General features: G+C 59.2%; 1 protein-coding gene across 6 annotated transcripts; it reads left to right on the top strand.

Annotated features, from left to right (window-relative positions):
• The first annotated feature begins 1,716 nt into the window (after positions 1-1,716).
• Positions 1,717-26,546, top strand: SBK1 (SH3 domain binding kinase 1). Of its 6 annotated transcripts, none has more exons than XM_047839100.1 (4): positions 1,717-2,547; positions 20,080-20,312; positions 21,716-21,918; positions 22,793-26,546. In XM_047839100.1, exons 2-4 carry the CDS (start codon positions 20,087-20,089, stop codon positions 23,630-23,632), a joined length of 1,269 nt encoding a protein of 422 aa, XP_047695056.1. In that variant the 5' UTR covers positions 1,717-2,547; positions 20,080-20,086; the 3' UTR covers positions 23,633-26,546. The 6 variants fall into 6 exon arrangements, with proteins under 6 accessions (XP_047695056.1, XP_047695057.1, XP_047695061.1 ...); XM_047839101.1 differs by having other exon boundaries at positions 1,717-2,562; XM_047839105.1 differs by lacking the exon at positions 1,717-2,547 and adding an exon at positions 15,263-15,592.
• Positions 26,547-27,012: the final 466 nt, after the last annotated feature.

Raw genomic sequence — 27,012 nt, 5'->3', positions numbered from 1 at the left:
AGAACAAAGAGTGAGAGTTGCAACTCTGGAACATTAGCAGGACAGGGAGGGGTGAGAGAGAAAAGGCAGACATAGAAGAGATATCTCAGAGGATAACTTGCTCAGAGAACGAAAAAGAGGGGGGAAATGTTTCTAAACAAAGGAAACCGAGCGTATGAAGGCACATCGCTATGAGAAAGCACATATTCTAGGCTAAGTTCAAGGCTTAATGGAGAAGAGGGGACCTCAGTAAAGAAAGGGGTAGAGGCCCAAAGTCTACGGCCTTTAAACACCAGGATAAGGAGGTTAGATTTTTCGCCCTGGAGGTAACGGGGTGTCCTTGGCAATTTTATGCAAAGGAGCAACCCAATCCATCTTGTATTTTGCAGAGCTGATGGTCACATAGTACTTGGATTCTAGAACAAAAGAGTCTAGAAAGAAGCAGGAGCGGGGAAAACACTGGGAAGTGAGGCAATATTCTCAGGAGCAGAGGTTGCAAAATGATGGCCCCTGGGCTAGATTTGACCCCAAAGTGTGTTCCGTTTGGCCCATTCAGTAGTTCCAAACTTGGGAATTAGTTTCCAATATTGAAAAGCTGGAAGACACTATGTGGACTTCCTGCTTCTCTTGAAAAATCATCGGTCCATACAAGCCCATGACGCTCCAGTTTGCCTCGTGTCCCCCACTTCCGGTCACCTGACGCCTGAGCCCAGTCACTAATTTCTGTGACCCATAGGTACTTGAGTCTACCATCCCTTGTTCCAAAAGATCTAAAACACAGGGTGCTTGGGAAGAGCATGCTGGGTGGAGGAAACAGCCTGAACAAAGAGAGGAAATATGGAAGGTGTGTCGGGGCTTTCTCATTAATGAAACAGTGTGGCTCTTACCCATGGGGTAAGAGAGGGAGTAGGGCCCGGGGCGGGGGGGAGGGGGTGGGGGGACGAGTGGTCCCTATCTCATCGCCAACCTCATCTACCCCACCTCCTTCCAAGCCAGTTTCCAGTATCAAATAATGCTCCTTCACACGTGCCTTTGCACACACTGCTCCCTCTGTTCGGAATCCCCTTTCTTTTCTCTCCAGTGAGCGCTGAGCTTATCAGCCGCATTCCAGGACTAGTCACCGACTGTTCACAGCGGGAGTCGCAAACCCTACCTGGGCTGGTCACAGCCCCCGAGGCCCCAGTTGACGACCTCTTCCCCGAGTAGACTGGTAGCTCTCCGAAGTCTGGCTCAAACTAGGATGGAGGGAGGGATGGATGGATGGATGGATGGGCAGACAGGCTAATGGATGAATGAATGCACACGCGATTGCAGAGCTTGGCTGCTTCCCTCCTTGAAACAGACACATGCTCCGCCTTACAAGAACAGACTGGGACAGTCTAGGGCAGTCTGGTCCCGTAGGGCCCGGGAGGCTGGACCAGGTGACCCTCTCAGACTCCCTCGAGTCCTCTCTAACCTCGTTCTTGCCCCCTCGTGGGCTCTGACCTAGAAAACACGGGGGTGGGAAGGTGGAGAGGGCGCCCACGGGCGCTAGGACCCAGCGCGGCCGGAAGGCGGGGTGGGGGCGCCGCGCTGCTCCCTCGGCGCGGGGAGAATCTGCGCCCCGCGGCGCGCGGCGGGAGGGCGCGGCGGGAGGGAGAGCGCGCGCCGAGGGGAGTGCGCGTGCGCGAAAGCGCGCGCCAAGCAGGGCGGACAAAGGGGCGGGCGGCGGCGCGCGAGCCGGAGGGCGGAGCCGCGGGGCCTGGCGGGCAGGTGCGCGCGGGCCAGAGGGCGGAGCCGCGATGCAGCGATGGAGCGCTGCCCGGGCGGGCGCCGGGGCCGGGGCCCGAGAACCGGGCGGATCGCGAGCCGGAGCCGCAGCCAGAGCCCGGACCAGGCCGGGGTCCGGGACCGCAGAGCCGGGCTGCTCGTAGCGGCGGCAACGGAGCCCCCCAGCGGCTGAGGGGCTTCCTCCCAGTTCCTGCCGGTGGCCGGGACTCTGCAAGCCCCCGCAGCCGGGGAGCGCGGGGATCCCCCTCCACCACATCCAGGACCCAGAGACCCCCAAGAAAGCGGGAGACCCCTTCCAGATCCAACAGAGAGCTACTCCCCAGCTGGGGAAAGCGGAGACTTCCTCCGTATTCGGAAGACAGTGACCTCCCTACGGTACGGCTAAGACTCCCCCCTCTTCAATCGGGCCCCCCCCAAGACCTAGAACGCAGTGACCCCCTCCTCCGGCATTGCTGGGACCCCCTGTCAAGAACCCGGTCATTACAACTCCACACCTCAAGACACGAAGACTCAGCTCAGAACGTCCCTAGATCAGGGGGTTCCTAGACCCCCCCCCCAATTCCGGTACACAGGAACCCCAAATCTAGGGAACCGAGGACAGCAAGAGCTATCCCTCACCAGCAAGAGGCCTCGGGGCCCCCCTCAAAGCTCCAGGACCCAGGCGACTGAGCCCCGCGCGGCGCCCTTCTCATCCCAGCCCATGGTTGTGGCGCCCTGAGCCCCCCCCCGGGCCGGGCTGACGGAAACCGAGACGGCGCCCAGGCCCCCTGCCGCGGCGTCCCCGCGGCCCCAGCCCAGGTAAGCCGGGCCCAGGTGAGTGGCCGCCGAGGTCCCTAGCCCTCCAGGTGGGGAAGGAAGTATTGGGTGCGCACTGCCCCCTCCCCAGCGTCGCCATGGAGCCGAGGCTGAAGGACGTCTCTTTGTGTCTCGCCTGGAGGAGCCGCCCCCTCCTCCTCTCCCTTCCCCCACCCCCCACCCCTAGCCCTGGGGTTTGGACGCTGCTCCCCGACCTCGCAGGGGAGTAGTGGCAGAGCCCCTTATGCCACGGAGAGGAGGGAATAGGGTGGAGAGTCACCTCCCCGCACGCCCTGCAAAAGACTGTGAACCTGGAGCTGTTGGACTCCCGGCCCTTGGAGTATATATACCCCTCCCCGCAAGGCCCGGCTGAGTTTTCAAGCGGAGTCCCCCTGGGAGGAGATTTGGGGATGTCCACAGGTGAGGGGGGCCTGCGGTGCGTGGCCCTAGGGCGATGGCCTGGGCTTTGGGTGTGTGTCTTTGTCTGTGAGGGGGCAAGGAAGGGGTGTGTTTGAGAGAATGGGTGGGAATCCCATATTTTCTCTGTGACTCCATTGCCCCCCACCCAGGCCACAGGGAAGGTCGCCCCCAAGCCATACTTTGTATGTTTTGCAGGAGGGGGCAAGCTCTTTCCAAAGTGAGGCACTGATTTCTGGGGAAGAGAGGTAGTCTGGACGAAGAAGCCATTTCAGGTCAGGGCACCTTTCTGTCCCCATGTGCCCTAGGGCCAGCAAACCCAAGACTGCCTTCTCCTCCTGACCTCCATAATACCCAGGGCCAAACCTCAGGTTGGATCATTGTGTCCTGGACAGCCAAGGGACCATTCTAGGTTTTTGCTTTAGCTTTCCAGGCTCTACAAAGCCGGGCCCAGCCTGGCTGTCAGTAAGGTCCTGAACCCCAGGCCCTGCAGCTCGTGGGAAGACGAGAGGCCCAGGGGATGTTGTACCCTGAAATTCTGGATCAGAGATCCTGGGAAGGGGCTGGACGGTGCTGAGGAAACACACTCTGGGCTGCTGGGGTTTCCCCCAGTCTCTTCTTTCTGAGCCCTCTGCAGGCAGGCAGTGATGCTGAGGAAGGCAGGACTTGATATACAGGGAGCCCCACTGGGAGTTCCTTTGTTCATTTCTTCATTCAACAAACCTCTAGCTAGTGTCTGTGATGTGCCAGGCAACGGAGTCAAGGGTTTGTGTGTTTGTTTTTCCCCCACGACATCCTGATCCCCTTTTCCTGGTCTTTTCTGGTCGTAAGACCCTGGGGCTGCTCTTCGTTTGCCCAGACCACTCTCTGTTGGGCCAGTGGAGGTAGACCTGGTCAGGTCCAGCTGACCAGTTCTGACCCCACACCTGAAGCATCTGATCCTCATCCTGCTGCATTCTTGGGGGCCCTGAGCCTGGAGGCTGATCCCTCTTCTCCGCCGTTCCCAATACCAAGTGCCCCCACCCCACCTGCTGCTGGCATTGACCCAAGGGAGAGGATGTGACTAGCAGGAGAAGAGGTTGGGATGCTTCAGGCCAGACCTCCGGCAGCGCCTCCTGCACATTCAAGGACAGTTGAGGCCAGACCCCCTCAGCCCAAGCTGTGGAGGGGCCAGCTGCTCTGAAGACCGGGTGACCTTGGGCAAGCGCGTGGCATCTCCCAGAGATAATGACAGAGAGTGAGCCACTCACTCTGCAGTATATAGATCACAGTTGGGCCACAAGGAGCACCCAGGTGTGTCTTCTCCCTCTCTGAAGGAGTTCATTTCCAATGGGTTCCCCGGAGACCCGGGCCCTTATCATATGACCCACAGGCAAGGGAGTGGAGCCTGACGCTAAATTGCGGAGATTTGACTCACCGTGCCTAGGGAAAACCATCAAGAGGCCAGAGGGGACGGGGAGTAAGATCTCCCCTCCTCCCTAATCTGCAGTGGCTCCCCACTGAGTCTGGAATAAAGCACAGGACCAAGCCCTTTGTGTTGAGGCCCTAACCCACCTCTCAAACATCAGCCCTCACTCCTCACTCACCTCTTACACTTCTGGTGTCCTCTGACTCCCTCCCGCCACTGGGGGGCTGTTCCCTCAACCTGAGAAGTCCTTTCATAGACTGGCTCAGGAACAGCCTTCTGCCTCCACCTCCCCTTTTGATCTGACCTGGCCAGAGAGAGAGTGCAGAGCTGGGTTGGATTGGTTGATGCTTGGCGGCTTGGAGACAGTGGCACGTGTCTACATGTGCTGTGAGACCTTGTCTCCACACCTAGACGTTGAGCTCCAGGAGACAGAACCGGGTCTATCTTGTCCGGGTTGCAATGGCTGTATTCATCCTAGAGCCCAGCCTGCTGTACAGCACCTGTTGGAAAATACAGCTTCTAGACGCATTTTCTTGAGCCAATCAGTGTTTTTCTCATGTTTGCATTTGTTACCAGTGTTAAAAAAAAAAAAAATACATACAATTTCATATACAAATACTGACTTTTGGAGCCTCTTAAAGACTCCGATGGTGTGGCAACCCCAGGCCAGAGCTGAAGAGTCACCACCTTCTTTAGGGCAGTTGCCCTCCAGCTCACCCCAGGGCCTCAACTGGCCTGCTTACTCATTTATGTGACCTGCTACCCCCTCCTGTAGGCATCTGGCTTTGCCAGCCCAGGGGGAGGCCAGAAAATGTTTGCTCAGCAGGTGACCTTCATCTGTGTGTGTTTTGCACATGCGGGTGTTTCCTGCCTCCCTCGTGGTCAAGTTAGAACTTGCACAGAGCAATGTCCCTCCGGGGCTGAGTGGTGAAGTGAACTTGAATTCCTCTAGCCACAGCATCCCAGCCTGGCCCCACTTTTACCCTAGGCTCTGTCTTGTGACCGTTCATTTGCTAGAAGGATTCACCCACCAAAAACTTGTTTTCAATTGTTCCAGGAGCAAAAGTCCAAGGCTTTAGGCCCAGCTACTGCCGAGGACTCTTGGGGGAGGACTGCTCTCTGGGCCTCAGTTTACCCAGGTGTCCAGAGGAATTGGACTAGAGGTTCTCTCTGCTATAAGCTCACTCCTTGCTCTAACTTTCTAGGACTGAGTCCAAGCTGCTTTAAGTTTTGGTCAGGCAGGAGAGATGGGGGCCTAGACGCAAGAGTCCCTCAAAATTATTGACATTCCCTAAACATTAATGAAGCCAATGGGTGTTGCCAAGTGGCGGGGCTAGGGGCTGGGGGCCAGCACTGGGCTCCAGCCACTGGGCATGGCCCTGGAAGGGAGTGTGCCGTCTTCCTAGATGAAGGTCTGTAGAAGCCCGAGGTCAAAGGAGATAGCAAAGCACCATGGTTACGATCACAGCCTCTGGACTCGGCCAGGGTTTCCCACATAGCTGCTGTGTGACCTTGAGTGAGTCTCTTATCCTCTCTGAGCTTCAACTGACTTATGTGCAAAACAAGGTTGATATCTCCCTCAAGGTCATCAGGGGGATTAAGTGAGCTAAAGCATGAAGAGAGGGCCTAGGATGAGATCTGGCATGTCAAAAGTCCTCAGTAACTATTGACTCTTATATTCAAAGGGGCATTGGTAAGTGGGTGACTAAGCCTTGGTGATAATGCAGCCTTGGTTTTCCCATAGCCAGTCTGGGGAGACCACAGGGCTTCTGCTATCCCCGAGAAAGGGGAAGGGAGTGTTTGAGAGCCGGTGGTGCCTGAGAGTATGAAGCATGGCCCTGCTACGAGTCCGGGCAGGATGGGGTGGGGTTCAAGACTGAGAGTCTATGAGGGCCTTTCCAGAACCTGTGGCAAGGGGTGGGATCTAGGACTGCTTGACCATAGTTCTGTAGTCGAGGCCGTCTTCCTTCCCACCTCTGCTCTCTAGGTGAGGCACCTGTCGGGCTTTTGCTGACTGAGTTCCCAAGGCGTTCTGCCCCCGGCGATTGGGCATCAGGCCAGAGCCAGGACCAGCCTCTCCAACAGATCCTGAGTCTCACCCAAACCGCCAACTCGCTCCCCTGCTCCCCTGAGCCCCCTTTCTGGTCTCAGGAAGCAGCAGCAGTGGGCCTGAAGGGTCCAGTTAGAGCCCTTACATAGTTTGGCTACAGTCTGGAGACAGGGCAGGTCCAGATTCCCAGCTCAGCCCCCACTTGGGGAGCCGTGTGATATCAGGGTTGGGAAGAAGCAGTGGAACATTTTTCAACGTCAAGTGCACCATGCTTTCTCATTTAGTGCTGAGAACAGCACCACATTAGCCCAGAGCGAGGATTTTGACTCCCCACCTCTATGAGCCACCAAATGTTTGGGTGAAACTGGCATCGAACTCCTTGGGTTCAAATCCCACCTGTACCGTTGCCTAGCCATGTGACCTTGGACAAGACAGTTGTCCCATGCCTCAGTTCCTTCCGATGTAGTGTAGGGGTGAAAATAGCTCCAACCTCCTACCTCCTAGAGTTACGGGGAGGATTAGAGGAACCTGTTACAAGTGAAGCGCTTTTAACAGTGCATGCTACTCAAGTGTTTGCTCTGTCACTTCTGCCACACCCTGCGGGGTATGCAAATGAGCTGGGCCAGGCCAGAGGAAGCCGCAATGACCCCCCCCTCCCCCTGCTGTCCCTGTGACATTAGCCAGAGAATGTTCCAACTGCCTCCAATCTTTGGGATGGCCCTGAGGGACAGGGGTGTGGGGACTGGACAAGACAGAGCCTTCTCCCCCCTCCTCCTGGTCAGGCCCCAGAGAGACTGCACACATCTCCACCCCAGAGTAGCTCCCCTGGGTCTGTTCGACTCCCCCATCATAGAAGGAAGGCTTCCCATTCTCTAGCCGGGGGCCCACTGCCCTGCAGAGAGATCTTCCCTTCCCAAGGGCTCAGGTTACCTGCCAGCCCTGATTCCCAAGTGTCTCCAGGAGGGGTGGCGAGGCCCCCAGTTAACATATTTTAGTGGAGAAAAGCACAACCTCTAGACCCTGCTGTGTGACTTTGGGCAAGGTGCTTAACCTCTCTGTGCCTGAGATCTCTCACCTACAAAAAGGGATGGTGGTAATGCCTGCCTTTTGGGGTCATGGGGAGGATGAAGCGAATGAATGTTTGTGACGTGCTGTGAACGTGAGTCCCCACAAGCCCTGAGCAGAGAGGGAACGTTGCCCCCACTTTTACAGGGGAAAAGAAAATGGAAGCTCAGAGGTGAAGGTCTTTATTCACGCTTCCACATCTAGGATTCACGGAACATCCTGCCCACTTTGAGACCATTCGCACACAATTCACAGAGCAAGGCCAGCCAGAAGGAGCCGACAGGACCTAGCCTGGGCTCTGGCTGCATTTCTGGACATATCGCTCCGCTTTCCACACCTCTGCTCACACGGGGCCATGGAGGCATCTGCAGTGCAGGCCCACGAAACTTTCCCAGAAGCTTTGAAGACTTCCCTCGCCCCTTCCTCCTCAGCCCCACGCCTGGGACAGTGGTGGAAGGCGGTGGGGGGCTCGACTCCAAGTCTCTTAACTGGAAGCGAGGTCAGGGTCGTAGCGTCTCTTGGCCTCCCAGAGTCTGGCACGCAGGTTGGCTTCAGGAAGGGTTTGCTCAAGTCGGGTGTTCGGCGCGCATCTCACAGAGTGAAAGCCAGGTCCTTGCCGTGGCCCCCAAGACCCTGCACACGGCATCGTCACTCTTTGCTAGACCTGTGCCTCGCCCCTACCACCGCAGCCACGCTGGCCTCCCCACTGCTCCCCGAGCCCCTGCCGAGGAAGTGCTTTCGCCACAGTATCCACATGCTTGCAGTCCTGTCAGTGGGGCCTTTTGTCACCACCCAGTGTCTACAGTCTCATCCCTCGCCCTCAAGATTCCCTCACCTCTCCCTGCCTTGCTTTCCCCTTTAGGCCCTCTGACCTACATCTCTTACCTACCCTTACGATTGTCTGCCTCCAAACTAGAACATAAGCTCCTTGAGGGCAGGGCTGTTCGTTTGGTTCATGAATGTATTCCAGATCCCAGAACATAGTAGATGCTCGACGACAAGTATTCATGGAGTGTTCTGGAGCCAGACAGACCTCTCTAAGCCACTTCTTAGCTCTGTGACACAGGACACGTCACCTAATCTTTCATCCTCTGAGTCTCGGTTTTCCTGAGGCCTAAGGGACAAAATGGGAATACTAACAGCTTCTCCCAAGATTGTTGCGAGTTGTTTTTGTTTTTTTAAATTTTTTAAAGCTTATTTATTTATTTTGAGAGCGAGCGCGAGTGGGGAAGGGGCAGAGAGAAAGAGAGAGAGAATCCTAGGCAGGCTGCGCACCATCAGCGTGGAGCCTGCTGCGGGGCTCGAACTCACGAACCTGGAGATCATGACCGGAGCTGAAACCAAAAGTCAGACACTTAACCAACTGAGCCACCCAGGCGCCCAACTGAGCCACCCAGGCGCCCCTGTTGTGAGTTTTAAATGAGTCTTTATATACCTAAAGAACTTATACTTTAAGTGGCTCATCAATGTTAGCTGTTCTTAATAATACTTTAACTTGTGGGGCGCCCGGGTGGCGCAGTCGGTTGAGCGTCCGACTTCAGCCAGGTCACGATCTCGCGGTCCGTGAGTTCGAGCCCCCGCGTCGGGCTCTGGGCTGATGGCTCGGAGCCTGGAGCCTGCTTCCGATTCTGTGTCTCCCTCTCTCTCTGCCCCTCCCCCGTTCATGCTCCGTCTCTCTCTGTCCCAAAAATAAATAAAACGTTAATAATACTTTAACTTGTACCATATTATCCCCCATTTTACTGATGAGGAGGCAGAAGCACAGAGAGAACAAGTGACTTACCCAGAGTTCCGTGACGAGAAATGGTGGCCGCCCTACCCAGGGGTGCCTGAATGTGTCTCCTGAGCTAGGCTACATCCCCGTTTCACCCCGTGTAGACCCTGCTGTCTCTCCGGTGGTCACCACCTCTCCACTGGTGGACACCCAGCCCGGGGCCCCGGGCCAGTTAGCCGGTGGCAGGCCACCTCTGAGCTCTCGGCCCTCCACTCCTGCTAACTCCCCGGGTGCTGGGCCGCCCGCCTCACCCAGGCAACAGGGCTCACCTCCCACACGCGCAGGGGCTGCCACAGGGACTGGGCCCTCAGGCAGGCGGGGAGGGGTGAGGCCCAGGACTCCCCCCTCCCCCCAGGGTCCGGCCGGGAGGGCAAAAAGGAGGGGAGAGCCTGTTCCAGCTCTGGGCACCAGCTGCAGGCAGACAGCGTCACAGGCTATTAATAACCGCCAAGGATGTGCCCCAGGGAAGGGGCAGACTGCGCCAGCTGGGAGGGGAGGCTGAGGCCGAGCCTCGCAGCGAGGGGAACCCTAGGCTGCCCCTAGTGGGGAGGGCAGTGGCCAGAAGGTCGTTTCCAGTTTCGCCTGCTTGATCTTGTTGAAGTCCCAGCTCTTTCTCTCAGCCTCCTCACCTGGGAAATGGGGAGCCTGGGTCAGATGGCCTCTAAAGCCCCTTCTGGCTCAGGCGGGTTCAGGGGGTGAGATTTAGCAGAGCCCCCATTTCCAGCATAGAAAGCCGAGACAAAGTCAGAGTGTGGTCTCACCCAAGGTGGTGCAAGGTTGTGCCAAATCCACGACGGAACCACGGCCCCAGGCCCCTCTGTCCAGCCAGTGCCCGTTTAATTCTTACAGAGGTCCACCACGTAAGGTGGGCATTCACAGCCCCATTTTCTTGACGGGCAAACTGAGGCTTAGGAAAGTGGCGCCACCTGCCTCAGGTCACACAGCAAGAAGGGATGGAGCTGGAATTTGCACAAGGGGGAAGACAAGGAAGTGATTTGAGAATATTCTTCTCTTTCTCCTTTTGACCAGAATAGAATGTTTGCTAGAGTTTATATTTGTGTTGAAAGGCCAAGGGGAGGGAGAGGCCTTATCTGGAGTCTCTTGAGAGCTCCCTGGGGCTCTGACCCCCCCCCCCCCCGCCCCGATGTCGTACATACAAGTGTGCATGGGGTGGCTGTGGACTTTTTCAGAGGAGAGGGTAGTGAAACTTCGGTGACCGATGTAGGGATAAGAACCACTAAATAGCTCATTTCATAGACTGGAAGACTGAAGAGAAGGGAAGGCAGGTGGCTGACCAGAGCTCCTCGGGGGCAGCAGCAGGGGCAAATGCTTTTCCAAGCACCCCATAGGCCTCTTTCTGGGGCCAGCGGGACCAGGCTCTGGGTCTCCCCACTCTCTGGCAGCAGATAGGAGGACCCACGTGTGAACAGATTTCTTCAGTGGGGCAAACAAATGAGAGGATCAAGGACAGCCTCTAGGGAAGGTGGTGAACAGCCGAGAGCCAGACTACGGCACCTGCCGTGGGGACAGAGAGAGGGCTCTGCTCAGGGTGGGGTGTCAAGGAGGCTCCCGGGGGCCACCCCTCCTCTGGCCCCTCTCAGGGGATCCCAGCCCTGGGCTGTTGAGCCTAGGTGGATGCACATGGCCTCCCCTTGCATTTTCCTTTGGCTTCGCCTCGACCACCAACTGAGCCTAGTTCCTTTTACTCCCTAGAACCAAGAGGACTGTGAAATCCTAGTGAAAAGTTTCATTCCTGCCCTGCCTCTGGTCACTCAGTTCCCACGCCTCTCCCCAGGGATGTATGCATTCATGCATCCTTTCATTCACCAAATATCGATGAAGTGCCTGTGATGTGCAGGCACTGTGCTAGCTGCTGGGGGATCAGCAGTGAACAAAACCAGCCCAACAAAGTCCCTGCCCTCCTAGTGCTTAAGTTCTGGTGGGGAAGAGAGACGGCCACAATCGATAGAGCCAGTCAGTAAATTATATAACACGCTAGAGAGTGATACCCTCCCCTGGGGGCAGCTAGAGCAGGATAACTGGAGTGCAGTAGAGTAGCCCTGGTTGAGAAGCCGTCATCTGAGCAGAACTTGGAAGAACGGAGCCACGGAGCCATCTAAGGGCAGAGAGAACAGCCCCCAGGCCGGGAGCTGGCGCGTTTGGGGGAACAGCAGGGAGACCAGTGTGTGTGGAGCAGAGGGAGGGAGGAGACAGGTCAGAGGGGTAAGTTGAGGCCCCTTGTAAGGCCTTTGGAATGAAATGGGAGCTGATGGTGGGAACAATGCGACCTGAGTAGGCTCTGCCAGACTCCCTGGCCGCTGGGTCAAGAATAGATTATGGTAGGGGTGCCTGGGTGGCTCAGTCGGTCGGGCGTCCAACTTCAGCTCAGGTCATGATCTCACGGTCCGTGAGTTCAAGCCCCGCGTCAGGCTCTGTGCTGACAGCTCGGGAGTCTGGAGCCTGCTTCGGATTCTGTGTCTCCCTCTCTCTCTGCCCCTCCCCTGCTCATGTTCTGTCTCTGTGTCTCAAAAATAAATGAAAACATTTAAAAGCTTAAAAAGAAAAGAATAGATTGTGGTAGGTGGGGGGACCAGACAGGAGGTTACCGCAGTAGCTGAAGGAGGAGGTGGGAGTGAGTGCCAAGGGTGGTCAAGCACCTTTATTAATGTCTGATGTTGATTCCAGAGTTACTTTATGCAAATAACAAGCAAGTGAGAAACCTATTCGTATCCCCCCCCACCACCCCACATTTCTGATACAGAAGCCCAGAGAGGGCGAAGGAGCTGGTGGCCGCTGCCCTGCTCCACCAAGAAGCAGCTCTCTCCTACACGGCTGGGGGAAGGCCAGTGGCACAGCCCTCTGGGGGAATCGAACATTCTACAGAAATCCCAAACGCACTCACCCTTTAACCTGGCAACCCATTTCTAGAATTGAGCCTACAGACACGTCGGCACACAGCAAAATGAGTTATGTGCAGGCTTCTCATTGTTTGTAGTAGCAAAAAAAGTTGAACACAACCCATTAGGGGTCTGGTTAAATCAGCGGCAGTATACCCATGCATCCTTTTCCAGCCCTGGAGGCCTGAGTTCCAGGTCTGCAGTGGTCCATCCACCCTGCCTGCTTCCCCAGCTCCCGCCTCTCCTAACCTTGCACTTAGCACTGGGCCCGCCTGGGTGCTGTCCTCACCTGTGGTGCTGAAGGCTGGGGCCAGAGAGAGGAGAGGAGAGGAGAGGAGAGGAGAGGAGAGGAGCAGGGGAACTTTAGTGTTCAGTCCTGGTCTCTGCAATTTACCGGCTGAGTGGCCTCAGGCAGGCTACTGACCCCCTCTGAGCCTCAGTGTCCCGATCTGTAAAGTGGGGTTGCTGTGAAGATTGGATGACAGCAGCAATGCAAAGCATTGGCATGCTGAGAATATGAGTGATAATCTGTACCATATCAATTTAGGGTCAATGAAACAGTGGTTAGGCTTTCGGACACTGGAGCGATAATGCCTGGACTTGAATCCCAGCTCTGCCATTGACCAGATGATCTTGATCAAGTAACATGACTGCTCTGGGCCTCAGTTTTCTCATCTGTAAGTTGGGGTGAGGTACAGTCCCTGTGTCGTAGGATGTTGGGAGGCTTAGACGAGTTAGTTTTTGTGAGGCCCTTGGCACACAACAGGGATCCTTAGTGTTAGCAGTTACATCACTTTCCCCTGTGCCGCTATCACCATTATCCTCATACCTCCCGCCACTCTGTCCACACCGGTGGCACTCCCAGCCACACCCATCTCTGCTGAGCTTGGGGCCCTGGCTGTTGGGGGGGAGAGCACACCTCACCCTGCACCTTGGCCTCTAGTGTCGCCCCGCCACTGACTTTCTGTGCGATTTTGAGCAAATCACTCTTCTTTTCTGGCCATCAGTCTCTGCATCGCTAAAACGGGGCCAATGCTACCTCACACAAGCCCCCGAGGAAATAACTGTGCCTGCAGGGTCACGTTCAGGAAAGCCAAGAGACACAAATTTACAACTTGCCCAACACGGAAAGCGTTACTCACCTGCCATTTGTCACACCCTGGCTAAGTGCTAGGAACACCAAGGTGACTAAAGCATGAGGCTTGCTTTCAAGGAGCTCTTGGGTTTCTTACTGGATTGTCAGCCCCCTTCAAAGCCCATTTGTGTGTCACCTCCTCCAGGAACCCACCCTGACCCCCACTGCCATGCCCTGCTTGGAAATGCTGGAGTGCTGACGTTGGCTTTTCGGACTTCTGGTCACCTGACTCCTTACTTTATCTGCCTTCCTGAAGTGTAGGTTCACACCTTCTACCCGATGCTTCACTCTATCTAACCTACTCGCCCCGTGCCAGCACCCTACGTGGTGCCCGGGCCCGAGCGGGTATACTTATCTGGAAGCTTAAGGTTGCAAGTTACATAAACTCGACTCAAAGTGGCTCAAGCCAGAAAGGAAATGTATCGATGCATGAAACAAACGGTCAGGAGTAGAATTGCCTTTAGTCATGCCTGGATCCAGGTGCCCCGAGTCATCAGAAACCTCTCCACCTTACAGCTCTGCTTTTCTTCTCTGTCGCTTGATTCTCAGGCAGGCGCTCCCCGCATGGTGGCAAAGCTGGCCCCCCAGCAGCTCCAGACCTAGGTCTTCCAGCTTTGCATCCCAGGGATCAGGAGGCATCTCTTTCCCGACAGCTGCAGCCAGAGTCCCAGGGCTAGATCCCAGTGGGCCCCCTTTGGTCACAGGTTCATCTGTGAACCGGTCACATGACCTGGCAGGTGGGATGGATGTGCTGGCCAGCTAGGCCCAGGTCAGGCCTGCCCCTAAGCCAAGATGGAGACCACCTTACTGAACCACGTGGCCTGAGAGAGGGGCCATTCCCGGAAGAAAGGGAAATTCATGCTGAGCAGGAAAAAAGCACCACAGGCCGACTTAAGAAGCCACTGAAAATTCCTGAGCAAGACAAGGAGTGGGTCTGACACGGACAAGGAGGCCTCAGAGGCAGAAGCCTGGAGGCAGATAGGGGGGCCAGGGGGGATCGGGAGCTGGCTCGGCATGGAGGCTTGGGGAATGAGCCTCCACCCCGCTTTACATAGAAGCAGAGTGAAGCAGGCTCCCTGTCCCCACTCAGTACCTGAAATAATGCCTTATGGCTGCTTTTTTCACACGGCTTTTAATAAGACGAACTCAAGGAGGTGACCCACCCAGCAACAATCGTCTGCGGATGGAATCCTTCTAGGCCAGAGCTTTGTTAAGGATACTCTTGGGGTTTGCCTGTACTATGGGGACAGAGAATCTTAGACACCCCCCCCCCCGAGTGAGAGTAAGAAAGGCCTGGCTGATATCACTTGGTCCAACCTCACCTCCCGCCCCCAACTCCCCACTCTCTGCTTCTCTCCCCCAGTGATGGAGGACACATGTCCTCCCTGTTGGGACTGTAACAACGGTCTCATTTTAGGTTGCTGTTTGCTTGGGTTTGCCTTCAGGAGCCTCAGAGGACGCGGTGCATGAGAGCACGGGACCTGAAGCCTGACGCCTGAGTTCAAATCCGAATTAGTTAGCCCACCAGTGTATCAGTAGTCCTTTCTGTAAAATGGGGTAATGATAGGAGAACCTGCTGCCCAGGCTTGTAACTGTTAAATGATTGAATCCATAGTGGTCAGCACAGCACCCGACATATGGAAACACTCAATAAACATTTGCCAGTATTATTATCCTCCCAGGAGACAGGGTGAGCGCAGGCCCCCTTCTCTTTTGAGACTGGCCATCCTCCAGGCAAGTGGACAAACCGAGGTTCAAATCATACCTTTTTGGCCTCCTTGCTACATAATTCTTGGATTAGAGTAGTGCTAGCCGCTGTAACAAGCAAGCCCCTGTATCTCAGCAGCCTAACACAATAGCCATTCACTCCTGGCTCCCATAAAATGCAGAGTGGGTAATCCTCTTGGCCAGGAGACCTACAGCCAGGCACCCAGGCTCCTCCTTCCTGTCTTGTAGCTCCACTGTCTTTTAGGACCGATGAGAGAATGGAGAAACTCCTCCCAGTCTTAAAAGACAGTCACATCTATCATCGCTGCTCGCGTTCCATTGGGGAAAACTGGTCACATGGCCACATCCGGATGCAAGGCAGGCAGGAAATGCAGTACCCTGCCGACAGCCACCCTCCAGCAGCAGCTCTGTATTATAAAAGAGGGAACACAAAGTTTTGGTGGACAGTGGCTGTCTTTTCCAGAACCATAGTAAATCACCAACCTCCTAGGTTCTTCATCTATAAAACAGAAAGCAGCACTTGATTGCGGCAACGGACGTTTGCTAAAATCACTGAATCGTACGCCTACTACCGGTAAATTTTGTGGTGTGTACTAATATAGCTGTGTTTTTAAGAAAAAAAAAAAAAAACAGAGGGAGCATCTTGCCCTTCTTCTCAGGGTTCTTATGAGGACTCAGTAAGTGACATTTTGCCAAGCTGGCACTGTGTGTCTGCATGTGGTGGGGGAGGGTAGGGAAGGCAGGCTCCAAAGTAGCTCTGAGTTGGGTTGTGCATTGGGTATGGTTTTCGTAAGAGAGGCACCCAGCTCAAGCCACCTGCCAACAGGAAGTGGTAGGCGGTTCGGTCTTGTTTCTTGCTTGGGAAGCCCTCCCGGCGTGTGGCAGAAGACCCAGCCCACAGGGCCAGAGCCACAACTGCTGCCGGGAAGGCTGGGTGACACCCACCTGCCTTCAGCCACACAGACCGGAAACCAAGGGCCTCCCTCGGGGCCAGCGAGGACACACACACACACTTGAGGTGCAAGGCACGTGAGGTCCCCCGGCATGGCACAGTTGGTTGAAGTGTGGATAGTAGGGCCGGCTACATGGGAGGAACAGGGGGCCAGCCAGGGGCCTCCACCGCCTGCTGCTGGAAAGTTCACAGCCACCGAGTCCACGGCCGCTCCTTCAAGCGGAGGCAATGGTGATGAAGGCAAAATAGTTTCAGGTCAAGTTCCCACCGATGCCAGGTGTATGTGCCCTCGACCACTCGGGGAGGCGGATGTGTCTTACTTTACTCTCTGGCCTGGAGTCCCCGCCTGAAGGAAGTTGCTGGTCTACCTACTGCTGTGAGTTAATACCCGTGAAGCGCCTGGACGGTGCCTGCCACTCGGTCACCTCCCAGCAGGAGCTGAGCGAATGCATGGGCGTCTTCGGCTCAGGCTTTGCTCTCTCCTGGGCCTCGGTTTCCCCACTTGGATCCCAAGGCATCCGAGTGAGATGCTCTACCATTCTGACTTGGGGAAACTGGTTCAGAGCACCGGCTTTGGAGCCAGTCCCAACGCGAGCTGCATGACCTTGGACGAGTTATTCAGGCTCTCTGTGCCTCGTTCTCCTCATCCCTAAAATGGGGGTGATGATGACACCTACCCGTTGAATTGGGAAGATAAGATGAGCTCATCCTGAGTCCAGGGCCCGGCAGGTAGTAAGCCCCACTTCAGCGTTAGTTCCTTGCTATTGCCATTGTTGTTATTTTCCCCAGACAAGTGACTCGCTCAAGGTCACCCACCTAAAAAGTGGCGCAGGGCAGGATCAAGGGCAAGCCTGCTGAGCCCCAAGGCCCATGCTGTTTCTTTCGCTCCCCACTGTGCCTCTTAAGTCACATGCATCGTAACTGGGTCAGAGGCAGTGTGTACCTGGGGCTATGACGCAGCGACGGGGAGGGCTGTGTGGATTAATTCCTTGTCGCCTGCTGACGGCTGGCAGAGAACAGGCCTGAAGGGAGAGGGAGGTTGTGAAGGAGGGAGGGGCCAGTAGTGGGGACCCCCAAAACTGGGCCCTAGGAACTAAGAAAGGTTGGGAGAAAGTAGCCACTACCCCCGGAGAGCTCTTGGCCTGTTGATGGGGACAGACAGCGGACAGAGTGGAGACCACCCCAAGATCTTCAACAGGAACCCTCAGAGAGAGCCACACAGACCCTATGTGAATCCTGGGACTCAGCAGAGGCAGGACCCGGCACCCGGGGCAGCAGAGAAGCCTTCCTGGAAGAGTGGGGCCTGAGGATAAAGAGAAGATTGGCTGTGGGGCAGGGGGAGATCAAGGCGGGCAGCGGGACTGGCAGAGGAGACTCCAGAGAGGCACTGAAGCCACAGAGACGCAGTGCAGGGTGGTGGTCAAAGCAAGGGCTAAACCGGAGTGCAGGGGGCAAATGTGGGACCCAGACCCACCCCACTGTGGCTGCACCCCCGACCCAGACAGCTGCCTGCGCAGTGCAACTCGGCGGCCAAAGCAGCAGGGATGAGCCACGTACCCCACAGCCCCCGGGCAAGGGAGGAGGGGACAGGGGGAGAAAGAGCTTCTAGCAACTTGCAGCTGCCAGTCGGTCAACCTCCCAGAGGATGTAGAAACAGCCCCAAAGGGCTGGCAGGGCCAAAGCCCAAAGTGGGAGCGTTGCACACGGGTGCGTATATGTGCCTGCACGCCCATGGCCTTGCCCAGCGCGGCAGCCCTCGGGGAGTCCACAATCATCAAGAGAAGTAGGTCAGCAGAGCAGCCCAGCGTCTCACTGGCCGGCAGGGGGAAGAGTTCAAGGCAAAGAGGGTGTGTACTCATCGGACCCCCTGGGGGCCTGAGGACGCTCACCCAGAGACAGCCTTACCCCTCCCTGCTGCCTCAAAGCGGATCGCCTGGGTTTCCTCACTCGGAATTCTCCCCACGGGGAGGTGGGGGGCAGGGAGGGATATTTGGCAGAGGTTGGGACCAGTGACCCTCTCTAGCCCTGAAGGCAAGGAAAGACCACCACGGGGAGATGCCGCCCACTTTAGCCTAGTCGGCGGCTACAGTAACAGGGTGCCGTCTGGCTGGAGCTGGGACCACACAGAGACCGGGTGACAGGTGCCACGGCCCAGTCGGGTTCAGCACAAGGAGCTTGGCAGAGGTAGGGGCAGCAGGACCCTGTGTCCGTGGGCCTGGCGCCATCCCTCCCCCGTGGGGGTCTATGAAATGGGCTAATCCAGGCTGCAGACTGAGGGCATTCGTGTGGCGTTTCAGACAGACTCCTGGCATCCGTTCAGACCAAAGGAATTAGGGAAGGAAGGGCAGTGCCTACAGCGGGGGAAGCTTCTATGGAGTAGGGCTTGCTCATGAATGGAGGGGAAGGGGGCTGAGTGGGGGAGCAGGATCCTGAGGAAGCAGAGGGGGCAGGAGCCAAATCGGAGGAGGGGCGGAGGGCCCCCTGCTCCCCCAGCCAGCCGGAGGACGTGGGAGGCCAGGAAGTTCCCTCCTGATGTTCCTCCTCTCCGTGTGAAGTGGGAGGCTGGGTCGTGCCAAGAGGGAAGGGGAAGGCAGAGGAGGAGAAGAGGGTTTGGGCCTGGAAGGGGAGCGGCTGGGCCGGGGTGAGGATGCGGGGCTCCCGAGAGCAGCCTGTGGCCGGCTCAGCCGGAGGGGACGCAGGACGCACGACACCACTCCGGGGCACTTACAGAGCCCTTACGTGTGCCAGGCACCAAGCGCTCCACGGCTGAGCAGCCCGTAGAGAAAAGGCACTAATGCGTCCTTTTTCTAGATGGAAAATTGAGGCATGGGAGGCTGAAGTAACTTGCCCAAGGCCATCCAGCTAGCAGGTGACAGAGCTGGATTCAAAGCCGGGTGGCTAGCTCCAGGTCGGCTATCCAAGACCCCTGGGCTGTCTTGCAAGGGTGGGGGCTGGGGGAAGTGTGGGGTGAGTCACCTGGGATGGGAGGTAGGAGGGAGTAAGGGGAGGTGCGCCAGGAGGCAGGCTCCCGGGGCTCAGCTTATGGAGGATTCGGTGCCGGCCTCTCCTGCGGGTACACGCACAGACACGTGCGCACCTGCTCCTGGAAGCTTCGCTCCCAGCACCCCCACTGCCAACTTGACAGACAAGAAATGCAGGCCCCAGGTGGGCGTTCACTCTCACCCGCCCCCCCCCCCCGCCGGACTCTCCCCGAAGCAGCTCCCTGCCCCCCCAACACCGTCTGGGGACAAACTCGGTGCCTCTGACGGGTGGGTGCAGCTTGTGCGGATACCGAAGGGGTCAGTCAGGCTGTGAATGTGGAGGGTGAGGCAGGGGAGGGTTGGGTCTCTGTGGGCCTGGGCTCTGCCTTGGGTCTGGGGCGGAGCGGGTGTGGGAGGGAGGTGGGGCCTGGGACGCCACCTGTAGCCGCGTATACCTGAGCAGGGTTGTGTTGTCTGGGGGAGGGGGAGGGGCGTAAGGCTGTTGGGGGAGCGGGGGGACATCTGCACCACCCCGCCAGAGTTCTGTCTGCGCCTGCTTGGCTGAGGAATTTGCTACCGTGTCCCCTGCCCTGAGACCGCACCTTCCCCCCCACCCTTGCCTTACATTCTCAAAAGCCCGTAACACCTTGTAGCATAATGTGTAATTCACACGTTCACTATGTTTATTGCCCGTCTCCTCCCCAAAACCTAAGTCCCTCGAGGGTGGGATTCTTACCTGTTGGGCTAGTGATGCGGGCCCAGGGCTCTGAGCAGCAGGCCCCTGGCGAACAGCAGGTGGTGATCAATATTTGCCGACAGGAACGGCCGTGTGAACTTGGAACACGGAGTGTCTTTGTGTGACGTAAACATGTGTGTCTTGTCTGAGTGCCTGAGACAGACGGGCCAGTGGTACCCGAGTGGGGACTGCGGGGGCAGGGACCGTGTCTCCAGGGAGTGTGGCTCAGGCCTGGCCCTGAAGCCTTGGGGAAAGGGGATAGATGCTCGTCGCCCCCGTGTGGTCATCTTGAGCCTGGCATCCGGGGACCCGAGGTACCCGGGAAGGAGCGGGTGGCTGGGCCAGGGGGCCCTGGCTTGATGTCACATTTGGTGCCGCGCCCCCCACAACAGGGAGAAGATGAGCGTGGGCTGCCCGGAGCCCGAGCCACCCCGCTCCCTGCCCTGCTGTGGCCCGGGGACCGCCCCTGGGCTGGGGGCAGGCGTGCCGCTCCTCACTGAAGATATGCAGGCACTGACCCTCCGCACGCTGGCTGCTAGCGATGTCACCAAGCACTACGAACTCGTCCGGGAGCTGGGCAAGGGCACCTATGGGAAGGTCGACCTGGTGGCCTACAAGGGCACGGGTGAGCATCTGCCGGCGGCGGGTGTGAAGGCTGGGGGGCGGCGGGGGGTGGGGGCTTGCCTGGGGCTCGTGGGTGTTCGCTTCCGGAGCTGAGGGGTCAGCAGGCAGACAGAGCTCGTGGTCCAGGTGGAGAGATGTAGCCTGAGCGGCCCAGGGAGACCTGAGACGGGGCCCGGGGCCCAGACTGGAGGGTGGGCTGCTTTGGGGCCAAGGGCATGACCCCGGGACATCGGGAGCTCAGGAGAGAAGTCAGGGCTGGCAGTGGTGTTTGCGGAATCACTGGCCCATCGGGGGTAGTTGACCCCAGCGGAGTGGACAGAGCCCAAGGGTGCGTCTTTGGAAACGGCGCCACGCTTCAGGAGGGGTGGGAGATGTCCCTGGGAGGTCACTGTGGCCATCTCCATTTCTCAGATGAAGACACCGAGACCCAGAGGCCCATCGCTCAGCTAAGTTCATGCAGCTGTAGAGGCTGTGAGTCAGGGCAAGACCCCAGAAGTCAGCTCCAGAATCTTCTCACTTCCCCGCGAGCATGATGCCTTCCCCACAGCACAGCCTCACAGCGGTGCCCGTGCAGCCAGTCAGGGACGGGGACTTCGTGAGCTCCCACAGCTGCACACACCTGGGGTGGGGGGCGGGGGCTCTGTGCCCACTGACAGCGGCGGGAGGAACACTGGACATGGGGTTGCCTGACCTTTGCCACTTGCTCTCTGTGTGACCTTGGGCAAGTGACTTAACCTCTCTGTGCGTAGGTTTTCTCCTCTGTTAAAAATAGGATAGCATTAGGGCTGGCCCACCTCCCAGGGTCATTATGAGGCGCGGGTTGTGAGTGCGAAGTGAAGAGAGGGCCCTGTGACAGGTAAGGGCCCTGTGGACACGTGTGCGTCACACGGCTTTGCACCCTCAGTGGGTACAGATGGCTGCCCAAGTGCAGAGTCAGGGACCTATGCCTTGCAGACCCTCACCTCTCAGTGTCTAATTCCTCCTTAGCCACGTAACAAACATGTGTTGAGCACCTACTGTGCGCCACACTGTTGTAGGCACTGGAGATACAGCAACGAGCGAGACAGATTCCTGCGCTCCGGGGGCTACGTTCTAGCGTGGGGGGAGACCGAGACGTGAAGGAGGATCCTGTACGTCAGGAAGGAGAGGGGAGAGTGGAGGAAGCAGCAGGCCATCCTCACCGAGGCCGGCAGGCTGGGGCAGGAGGCCCGGCCTGACCCCCGACTCGCTGCCTGGCCTTTGGCCAGTCCTTTCCCCTCCCCGGGTCTCAGTTTGCTACCAGTAAGAGGAGGACAGACACACGCTGCCCCGTGGCGGGGACGGGCTGTGCGGGCAGGCCTGGGAACGTCATGCGCGGGAGCGCGGGGACAGGAGCCTTCACCACTGTGGCTCCTGCCCCGTCAGGCACGAAAATGGCGCTGAAGTTTGTGAACAAGAACAAGACCAAGCTGAAGAACTTCCTGCGGGAGGTGAGCATCACCAGCAGCCTCTCCTCCAGCCCCTTCATCATCAAGGTCTTTGACGTGGTTTTTGAGACCGAGGACTGCTACGTCTTCGCCCAAGAGTACGCACCTGCCGGGGACCTGTTCGACATCATTCCTCCTCAGGTACTGGGTGTGGCGGCCCAGGGAGAGGGGAGATGTCTTCCCACCCCCGCAGGGGGAGAGTAGGAGGGGGGCGGGGGGCAGTCAGACCACTTATTTAGCCAACAAGCATTTACTGAGCCCCTTCTGTACCTCAGCCACCGGAGGGCCGGGGATACACTAGGAATAAAGGCTTGCGCGCCTCCTCGTGGGGAACAGACGCTGCGAAATAAGCCAGATGACAGACTGAGCCAGGCTCTGGGAAGGCAGCGGCCAGGGGCCTGGGATGAAGTCCAACACCACCCTCCTCGGCAGCCTTGTCTGATGCTGCGTAGGAACAGTGGGGGCACGAGGGGGGAGAGGAGGCCGCGGGGCCACCAGAGGCTTCCCAGAGGAGGTGCCCCGGAGTGGGAGGGAGTGCGCAGAAAATCCCAGGCTCCCGGCTCTGCGTCTGGTGGTGCCAGGTATGAATCTGCTCTGGCGCTCAGGGGGTGAGTGGCAAGGCCTCTCAGAGCCTTATGTCCCTATAAGGGAAGTGGGCGTAAGGCAGCTGTGAGGGGTTGAGACAGCGCGGGACGGGCACCCGGCCCACCGTGGGCGCTCAGGCCCGGGTCTGTGGCTGCAGTGGGGGGGGGGGGGGTGCGGGATGAGAATGACTGGGCCAGAGAGAGAGAAGGAGGTGCCCCGGTGAGGTGGGGGAGGGGAGAGGCATGGCCCAGGCGGCAGCCCGGGGAATGCGACCGGGAGCTCGGGGCGAGGCCGGCGGGGCCTGGCGGGGGGCGGGCGGCCGTGGGGACTGGTCGGCGGGAGGGGCCTGGCAGGGCCCGGCGGGGCGGCCGTCCCTGAGCGCGGCTCCCCCCACCCCACCCCACCCCCACCCCCACCCCCGGCCCGCCAGGTGGGACTCCCCGAGGACACGGTGAAGCGCTGCGTGCAGCAGCTGGGGCTGGCGCTGGACTTCATGCACGGGCGGCAGCTGGTGCACCGCGACATCAAGCCCGAGAACGTGCTGCTGTTCGACCGCGAGTGCCGCCGCGTGAAGCTGGCCGACTTCGGCATGACGCGCCGCGTGGGCTGCCGCGTGAAGCGGGTCAGCGGCACCATCCCGTACACGGCGCCCGAGGTGTGCCAGGCGGGCCGCGCCGACGGCTTCGCGGTGGACACGGGCGTGGACGTGTGGGCCTTCGGCGTGCTCATCTTCTGCGTGCTCACCGGCAACTTCCCGTGGGAGGCGGCGTCGGGCGCGGACGCCTTCTTCGAGGAGTTCGTGCGCTGGCAGCGGGGCCGCCTGCCCGGGCTGCCGTCGCAGTGGCGCCGCTTCACCGAGCCCGCGCTGCGCATGTTCCAGCGCCTGCTGGCCCTGGAGCCCGAGCGCCGCGGGCCGGCCAAGGAGGTCTTCCGCTTCCTCAAGCACGAGCTCACGTCCGAGCTGCGGCGCCGGCCCTCGCACCGCGCGCGCAAGCCCGCCGGGGACCGCCCGCCCGCCGCCGGGCCGCTGCGCCTCGAGGCGCCCGGGCCGCTCAAGCGGACGGTGCTGACCGAGAGCGGCAGCGGCTCCCGGCCCGCGCCCCCCGCCGTCGGGCCCGCGCCCGTGCCCGTGCCCGTGCCGGTGCCCGTGCCCGTGCCGGTGCCCGAGGCCGGCCTGGCGCCCCCGGGCCCCCCCGGCAGGACCGACGGCCGCCCGGACAAGAGCAAAGGGCAGGTGGTGCTGGCCACGGCCATCGAGATCTGCGTCTGAGCCGCCCCCGCCGCCCTCGGGCCGGGGCGCCGCGCTCGCACCAGGCCGGGCCGCCGGGAGCCGCCCCGGGCCCGCGCCAAAACGGGGGGCTTGGCGGCGGCCGCGGCAAATCCGACCAGCCCCCGCGGCGGCAGGAGGGAGTAGCGGTAGGCTAGGCGGGACGGCGGGCCCAGGCGCCGGGTCCGCGGCGGGCCGCCGAGATAGCCACCGAAAGACCTCTCGCCCCGCCTGTGGGGCAGGGACTTGGCCCACAGGAGCCGAGCCCCACAGACCCGAGGATTCAGAGGCGCCCCCTCCCCCGTCCCCCGACACCAGGAGCAAGGGAGCTTGCGGGCAGACTCCCCCACACCGCCCCGAACCCTGGAACCCTGCCTAGTTGCTCCTGGCCCTTTGCACCCCCTGGCAGATCGTCCCGCAGTCCCACCCCTGGTCCTGCCCTCCTGGCCACCCTACCCTGCGCCACCACGCCCCCGGGCACATAAGGGGACTGAAGTGTTGGGGCAGAGAAGGGGAGTAGGGCCCCCGGACACTGGCTGCGGGTGGGGTGGGGGTGGGGGAGGCGGTGAGCTGAGGGCAGGGGCGTTGCTCACCTGCGTCCTGCCCCTTTCCCGGGAGGCTGGAGGGAAGAGGCCAAAAGCCCTCGGCAAAATGTAGCAAATGTCTGGATGCTGCAAAAGTGTGTGTGTACAGGCACGGACCCGAAGAATCTAGTGACTCCCACACAACCCGTTCCCCGGATGAGGACACTGAGCACAGGAGGAGGGCAACTGGCCTGGAGCCGCACAGCCCCTGAGAGGTGGCGCTCTCGAAGCCCTCCCCCTCCTCCCCAGCGAGCGTCCCACTCCCTCGTGACTGACGGGCTGCCGGGGCGGGGCCTCAGCTGCCCTCCTCCCCCCGCCCCCCACCGCATCCCTAAGGCGAAGGGAGTGAGCGCCGAGCCTAGGGCCGGCCCAGCTCCCCCTGCTGGCCGCACCTGCCCAGGCCCGCGAACCCCAGATCCTAGGTCCTGGCTCCCCGAGCCCAGACCCGGTGGCCTGGGCTGCCGGCAGGCGGCGAGGTGATTCGTGCCAGGAATACCCCCGGGTTTCTGCCGGAGACCAGCATGTCAGCCTGGGGTTGTCCCCATCCCCGCGTCCCCCAGGTTCCCGGTCCTGGAGTATGCCGCTGTGGGCGTGAGAATGGGGGTCCGTGGGAACAGGAGGGGGGTGAGTGTGTGTGAGTAGGCTAGGCGTGCGTGCGGTGTGTGAGTAGAGTGGACGTGTACGCGTGCAGTCCTGTGTGTTCGGTGATTGCATCCAGACGCCTCTGGAGACCAGTCTGCCCCAGGACCCTCCCCAGGCAGCTGCCAGAGGGCGTCCAGGCCTGTGCTTCACCCGCCCCTCAGGGAATCTGGCAGGGAGGCACCTGCGGGCTGGTTCCAGCCCCCCAGGCAGCAAAACAGGCACCCCAGCTCACCCAGTGTTCCCCCATGACCCCTGCCATCTCTGGAGGCCTGGGACCCCGCAATAACCTCTACAGGGGTGAGGCTGCTCCTTCTGCCTGACCGTGTCCCGTCCACCAGCCCGGGCCGCACCTGCCAGGGTCCCACTGGGGTTCTAGGCCATCTGAGGGGGCTCTCTGATGAGCCGGGCTGGCCAGGGAGGGCCTGACCACCCTCTGGCCTGGAGCCCCCACCTCTCCACTCATCCCTCATTCCCATCGCGCAAAAGGGCTATAGGTCCCCCTGCCCTGCCTGGGTCCAGTTTACAAACTGCGGTTGCCCCAGGGCCTGGCCCCGCTCTCCTCGGTGCGCCCGCCCTCCTCGAGACCCATCTCTCCAGTGGGCACTGGGGCCCTCCACACGCCAGGTAAGTAGCAAACCCTCCTCCCACCACGGGCCAAGTTTCAGAGAAGGCCCCCCGTCACTGCCCCTGGCCCACCTGGAGCCCATCCGGGCCACCTCTCTCTCCCAGCCGCGACTTCTCCTTTTGCCTTAGGCCTCTCGACACCCCGTCTCTCCTGCAATAACAAGGAAGCAAGATTCCAAGTAGATGTCCCTCGCCGTGTGCCCTCTCTCTCTCTCTCTCTTTCTCTGTTAAGATCCTCTTTGGGAGTTTCTCCCTCGTCGTAGTATCTAGAATGTTAGACTCGGGAAGGGGACCGTAGTTATGTAGCCCAGCCCCTGTTTGCGGAGGCACAGAGAGGCAGCGATGGCCCCACGCAGGAGCAGGGCCAAAGAAGCCCGGCCTGCTCCGTGGCCGCCGGGGCCCTGTGCTGCCACCTGCTAGTTGGGTTGGGACCCCTCGCCCCTTAGGAGAGGTGTTGGTCACAGATGTTTACCTCAGTTTATGTCACTGTCGAAGAAACAAATAGCAAAAAATTAATAACACCGTAGACACGCAGACTTAGAAGACGAAAAACACACAAAAGATCTTCCCCTGGCGATTCTTCTGTGAAGGTGTGTGTGTGTGTGTGTGTGTGTATGTATGTGTGTGTGTGAGCGTGTCCGTCCCATCCTGGGCAGGCTGGGTCATCCCCGGTCTCTGTCATAGCCCCTGTGCCTCCATACTGCCCCTGTCCTTCGGTGCTTCCCAGAGGCCCCTCTGAGCTGGCCTGTGGGGTGTGGGGAGCCCCCTGGGCAGGAGGCGGGGCCGCAGGTTAGCTAGAGCCCCACTGAGCAGAGCCCCACGGCTGCCACTGCTCCCTGAGCCCGTGCTGTGGCCGGTGGGACAGTCCTGGTGGCTAGCATCAACATCCAAGCCTGGCTCAGGGCCCGGGCGGAATCCCAGCCCCTCATGTCTTGCCACACACACCCCCCCCCCCATGTGTTTGTAAATATTCTGGCATCCTTTGGCCCTGAGAAGGTTTTTAAATGTGTTATTTACTTCTCTAATCATGACAATTGCTATAAAATAAACAAAAGCCTAGAAAAATTGCCACTGGGTGGCTGTCTTGTCTCAGAAACGGACGGAGTAGGGAGAGGGCACACAGAATTACTCTTGAACTGCAAACTCGACAGATGTTCTGAGTGGGGTAAGGGGTGTCTGCAGAGTCTGAGGGCAACTACTTCAGGCCTCCTGGGGCCTCTCAGGCCTGGAGCAGGTCCAGGCCAGGGCTTGAAGGCGACGGGAACAGGGACCGGGTTCTGGGAGGGAAGGGGCAGTGAGTTGTCCCCGGCCTGGCGTCCGCCTTCAGCTCGGAGCCCTTCAGACTGGGCAGAAAATAGAAGCGAAAGCCCAGAGGAACAGAGCAGGCTGCTTTCACCCAGCCACCACCCAGCAAATATTTACCGAGCACCTTCTGTGTCCCGGGCTTCCTCCTAGGAACCCGGGATACAGCAGTGAGCAGGACAGATGGCGTCCTTGTCCTCAGGCAGCCAGCGATGGAGTCGTGGAGACAGA

This window comes from Prionailurus viverrinus, chromosome E3 (genome assembly GCF_022837055.1).
Source record: "Prionailurus viverrinus isolate Anna chromosome E3, UM_Priviv_1.0, whole genome shotgun sequence".
In the NCBI taxonomy this organism is placed as follows: Eukaryota; Metazoa; Chordata; class Mammalia; order Carnivora; family Felidae; genus Prionailurus; species Prionailurus viverrinus.
This window is presented reverse-complemented; position numbering and strand designations above follow the sequence as displayed.